Source organism: Miscanthus floridulus, chromosome 18, assembly GCF_019320115.1.
Source record: "Miscanthus floridulus cultivar M001 chromosome 18, ASM1932011v1, whole genome shotgun sequence".
Classification (NCBI taxonomy): Eukaryota; Viridiplantae; Streptophyta; class Magnoliopsida; order Poales; family Poaceae; genus Miscanthus; species Miscanthus floridulus.
Genome location: NC_089597.1, coordinates 8,254,670 through 8,260,170, shown reverse-complemented (window position 1 = coordinate 8,260,170; position 5,501 = coordinate 8,254,670). Strand labels below are relative to the sequence as shown.

Below are 5,501 nucleotides of genomic sequence, written 5' to 3'. Positions count from 1 at the left end.
AAGTTAAACCTTGAAAAAATAGGGATTTCTCACTGAACTTGCCCTGAATTGTTGCAATTTATTGCCATGACTTACATTTGTAAACTCTAGAGGATGAGTCAATGGTTGGCATTGATACACTGATGCTTGATGCGACATTTTTTTGTGCGACATTTGTTTTGGTGCGACATTTGTTTTGGTTCATCCGTCTGTCCACGCCTGCGATCCCATGATATCTTAATTACTAATTGATCATGCTATTCTCCTTGATTGAATATTGCCTATCATGTGATAGAGGAATCACGGCAAAATAGGAAGTAGAAAATTATTGTGCTATCCATATACCATTGCATGTTTGCATGCACAAGCATACATGGCAACGAGCAAAATGAAAGAGAATTAACACAGAAGGAAAGAGAATTAAGACAAAAGGAACCTCTTTGCATTTCTGAGAACCTTGCCAAATCTGCCTATATTTAATTACTTCCCCTCTTTGCATTTGCAAAAGGAACAACTTTTTCCTCCTTTCATTTGGTTTCACGCTCATGTGTTCCATCGCCCTCGCTTGCTGTTTCTTGCGTGAACCATAGTTGATGTCATCTATCTTCCATGGCTCAGCCTCCTAATCCCAAGAGAAGGTCCTTACCTCTCCCTGACTAGAGATCCGGCCTGCCAAAGGATCTCCTCGAGTCCATCGAGCAGCGTCTCGCGTCAGGCCACGACGCGGCGTCCATTCGATTCGCTTGCTCCGCATGGCGCGCCGTCGTCCCGTTCATGACCTTCGGACCGCTCCTGCTGCTCCTATTCGACCCTGACTCGGACCGCGTCGGCTTCTATTGCGTCCCGGAGAAGAAGGTCTTGTCCAAGACGCTACCCGATGTGCGCGGCAAGGTGGCATGTGGCTCCTCGTGTGGATGGCTGACGCTCATGGACGAGGCAGCGTCCGTGATGCTGCTGAATCCATTCGCCATTGCCCGTGCCCCCCGCATTGAGCTTCCACCAGCAAGCGAACACGTCGCGGCGGTATCCTCATCGAAATGCATGTCTAGGGTCCACGACTGGTGGGTCCTCCATCCCACCAACGGCTACAGGGACGTGGATGCCGCAGGCAGAGCCATCAAGCTAGAAGACATGAGGGACATGTTCTTCCATGAGATCGTGCTCTTGACATCGCCTGACGCCGCCGGCCGCGAGTGCGTGGCCATGGCCATGCTTGGGTGCTCCACGGAGGTCGCGTTCTACCGGGTTGGAGTCAACAGCGCATGGACGCTGCTCAACACCAAACTGGAGTTCTCCGTGGAGTCCATCATCTACTGCTAAGACAAGTTCTTGGTGATCGACTATACTAGAGAAATCTCCATCTACAGCAGCAACGTCGTCGGTGCTACTCCAACCGTGATGTTGCTACCATCGTTGTCGCCACCTGCGGGGCTCTGCCAACGTAGCTACCTGGAATCAAACGGTGAGCTACACATTGTGGGTGCCATGGTGAGCACGTTCCACAAGACACAGAGCTTCACCTACAACAACACGATCTACAAGTGCAACCTCCACGACCGTACGCCAGAGTGGTCCAGGGTGAGGGACATCGGTGATCAGACACTGTTTGTGTCTAAACATTTCAATGAAAGCTTCAGTGAAACAAGTGTATCTAAGTACAAGGAGAACAAAATCTACATGTCTGAGCCATTGTATAGGGATCCATACGACTTGGTCCATCGACTGGAGACCGTTGATATTGCTACCGGCACATCCGAAGTGAAGCCCGTCTAGGAAAAGATGCAGGGTTCCGAGGCTCTAGGTTGGATTCGACCCAATCTCTGGAAGCTTTAGAGTTTATGAGTCTGCGACGCCGCGCACTCCGTGACTGTGTTAAATTCATAAACTTTGCTTTTAGGCGGGCGCGAGCGCCGGGCCACTTTTTCAGCCCAGGCCCAGGTTGCGGCCTGGGCTTGGGGAGCACGCGAGCAGTCGTGGGCCATGGGCCGTTTTTGCTGTTTTGGGCAGAAATGGCCACAAACACAATAAAACAGTTATTTCATTTTATTTTTTCTAGAAACTTTTTGATACATATTTGATGAATTTCAAATGAATTTGGATGTCCAACTCTGCACAATTTTGATCCAACCATAATTTTGTTCAGAGAAAAGTACAATACTATAAAGTTTCTAGAAAAATAATAATGAGAATATTTACGCTTTCCGCTGCATATTTAAAGTTGTTATTTTCATTATTAAATTCGAACCAATGGGAGAATTTAATTTTGAAAAATGGATATGTTTTTAGTTTATTATAATATTGTTATTATTCTGACCAACGTTGATTAATGGCAATATTATGATGTTATTTATGAGTTTTGTCATGCATTAATTCTATTTCTGTCCAACGGTGATATAGAATTAGTGTAGAGGACAATTGCATGTTTTAATTTTGATCAATGTTGGAACTAAGGCATGCAATTGTTATTATTATGTTTATGTTCTCACTCTATATGAATTGTGTTTTCAGGCGGATACAACTTGATGGGTTGTATCAAAGAGATCCCCACTCTCAAAGGTGACAACTATACGGAGTGAAAGAAAAAGATTGACCTGGCTTTCATCTTGGCTGAGGTGGACTGGGTAGTCACCTCACCGTGTCCCACTGAGTCTGTGGCATCGGTGAGGGAGACAAACGAGGCTGATGCCGCTTGGACAACCAGAGAGAGGGATTTTAAATCCCAAAAGATGTCCTATCACCTTAAGCATAGGAAGTGGGTCACTGCCAACAAGAAATGTATGGATGTGATAAAGAATACGATTAAGCCTGCAATTGTGGGCTCAATCCCAGAGTGTGACACAGTCATCGAATACCTCGATACAATAAAGAGTCAGTTCACTGGCTCTTCAAAGACATATGCTATCCAGCTGATAAAGCAGCTGGTGACAGAGAGGTACTCTAGAAATGGTGGTAGAAGAGAGCACATACTAAGGATGAGCAATTTGGCATCCAATCTAAAACCAATGGATCTGGCTCTCAAGGAAGAGTTCCTTATCCATCTGATTTTTGCTTCCTTGCCAAAGGAATTTGACACTTTTATTGTCAACTACAACATACAGCCCGAGAAGTGGGACTTAGAGAGGCTCATGGCTATGTGTGTGCAAGAGGAGGAGAGAATGAAAGCTGCCAATGGTGGCACTATCAATTATGTGAAAGACAACAAGAAAAAGAATAATAATCCTAACTTCTCAAAGTCAAAGGGAAAGGGTCCCATGCTGCATCAGCCTCAGCAGAATAAGTTCACAGTAGAGAAAGACCAGTGTCTCTATTGCAAGAAGACGGGATATTATAAGAAAAATTGTCCCGATTACTTAAAGATGATCATGGCAAAGAAAGGTGAGAATATTATTACGTTCGTAAATAAATCCCTGTATGTATAGTATTCAAAATCTACTTGGTGGATTGACTCAGGTGCAACTGTTCATGTTGCTAATTCTTTACAGGAATTCCATTCGACGAGGACTACGCAAAGAAGAGAAAGACAAGTTAAAGTTGCAAATGGAGTCCAAGCAGATGTTGAAGCTATTGACGATCTTTCTCTAGAGCTTGCTGATGGCTTCACACTTTTACTTAGAGATGTTCTTTATGTTCCCTCTTTATAGAGAAACTTGATTAGTGTTTCATGCTTGGACAATGATGGATATGATTTCCATTTTGGAAATGGTAAATGTAAGATAACATTTAATAATGCATGTGTTGGTCTTGCTATCTTACAAAATGAGCTTTATTTGTTATCACTACGTGATGATATGAATGTTGTATGCGATGATGGGAATGTTGCGTGCGACAATGAGAATGTATCCTCGTCTGCGGATGTAAACAGAAAACGAAAGAGAGCTCATGATGCGTCGTCGAAATTATGGCACTGTCGTTTAGGCCATATTTCGAGGGAGAGAATAGAAATACAAGTTAATGATGATATTCTTCCTCCATTAGAGTTCTCAGATTTAGAACAATGCAGAGAATGCATAAAATGAAAGTATGTAAAGAAAATTAAGAAAGATGCCAAACGAAGCGCAGGAATTTTATAGATTATTCACACAGACATCTGTGGTCTATTTCCTGTAAAGAGTGTAGATGGTTATGATTCGTTCATAACATTCACAGATGATTACTCCTGTTATGGCTACATTTATCCAATCAAAGAAAGAACAAAAGCATTGGATAAATTTAAGATATTTGAGGCAGAAGTTGAAAACCAACACAATTTAAAGATTAAGATAGTTAGGTCCGACCATGAGGGGGAGTACTACGGTCAGCATACCCCATATGACCAAGTTCCTAGACCTTTTGCAAGGTTCTTATAGGAGAATGACATAGTAGCCCAGTATTCTACACCGGACGAACCTCAGCAGAATGGAGTAGCTGAAAGACACAATCGTACCCTGATGGATATGGTGCGTAGTATGATAAGTTACTCTACCTTACCGTTGAGCCTGTGGATGGAGGCATTAAAAACCGCCATTCATATTCTCAATAGAGTACCAAGTAAGTTGGTGCCGAAAACACCGTATGAGTTATGGACAGGAAGAGTACCCTCACTAAACCACTTACGTGTGTAGGAGAGTCCTGCTGAGGCTAAAGTATTTAACCCAAACATTGGGAAGCTAGATCCCAAAATAGTAAGTTGTCATTTCATTGGCTATCCAGAAAAGTCAAAATGTTTTTGTTTCTACTGTCCAGACAGACATACAAAGTTTATGGAAACGAGACACGTTGTCTTCCTAGAGGATGAAATGATGAGGGGGAGCATGGTAGCTCGAGAAATTAACCTTGAAGAGAAGCGGGTGTATGCGCCCACTCCGATGATTCATGAGCCATTTTTCTCACTACCTGTTGTTGCTGCATCGACAGTGCAAGATACTATGGTGCCAGCACTTATTGTTATTCCGCTTGTGGCAACAATGAATGACGATGAGGAATATGTTCTTCAAGATCATGTAGAACCTATTGCCACACATGAGGGGGAGCAACAACAACCTCAAACAGAAGATGTGCCAAATGTGGAGGCCCCTAGAAAGTTACAAAGAGTTAGAAAATTAGCTATTCCTGCTGACTATGAAGTATACAACACTGAGGAATTTTAAATGGAGGATGATCCCACCTCATTTGAAGAAGCCATGAGAAGTGATCATTCATCAAAGTGGCTTGAGGCCATGGAAGATGAAATGAAATCTATGAATGCCAATAAAGTTTGGGACTTGGAAATAATTCCTAAAGGAGCCAAAACAGTAGGCTATAAATGGGTCTACAAAACAAAACTTGACTCTCAAGGGAATATAGAGAGATATAAAGCGCGACTTGTGGCAAAAGGCTTTACGCAAAGAGAAGGGATTGATTACAATGAGACCTTTTCACCAGTCTCATGTAAGGATTCCTTCAGAATCATAATGGCATTAGTGGCACATTACAATTTAGAATTACATCAGATGGATGTAAAGACGACATTTCTCAATGGGGACTTGGAGAAAAATGTTTACATG

The 5,501-nt window shown here is 42.9% G+C and overlaps 1 protein-coding gene across 1 annotated transcript; it reads left to right on the top strand.

Annotated features, from left to right (window-relative positions):
• Nucleotides 1–753: 753 nt before the first annotated feature.
• Nucleotides 754–1,299, top strand: LOC136523234 (uncharacterized). Its single transcript, XM_066516985.1, has one exon. It carries the CDS (start codon nucleotides 754–756, stop codon nucleotides 1,297–1,299), a length of 546 nt encoding a protein of 181 aa, XP_066373082.1.
• Nucleotides 1,300–5,501: the final 4,202 nt, after the last annotated feature.

Bases quoted from the DNA above. Each gene is read 5' to 3' on its own strand.
- LOC136523234 (XM_066516985.1), top strand. From the start codon at position 754: ATGACCTTCGGACCGCTCCTGCTGCTCCTATTCGACCCTGACTCGGAC.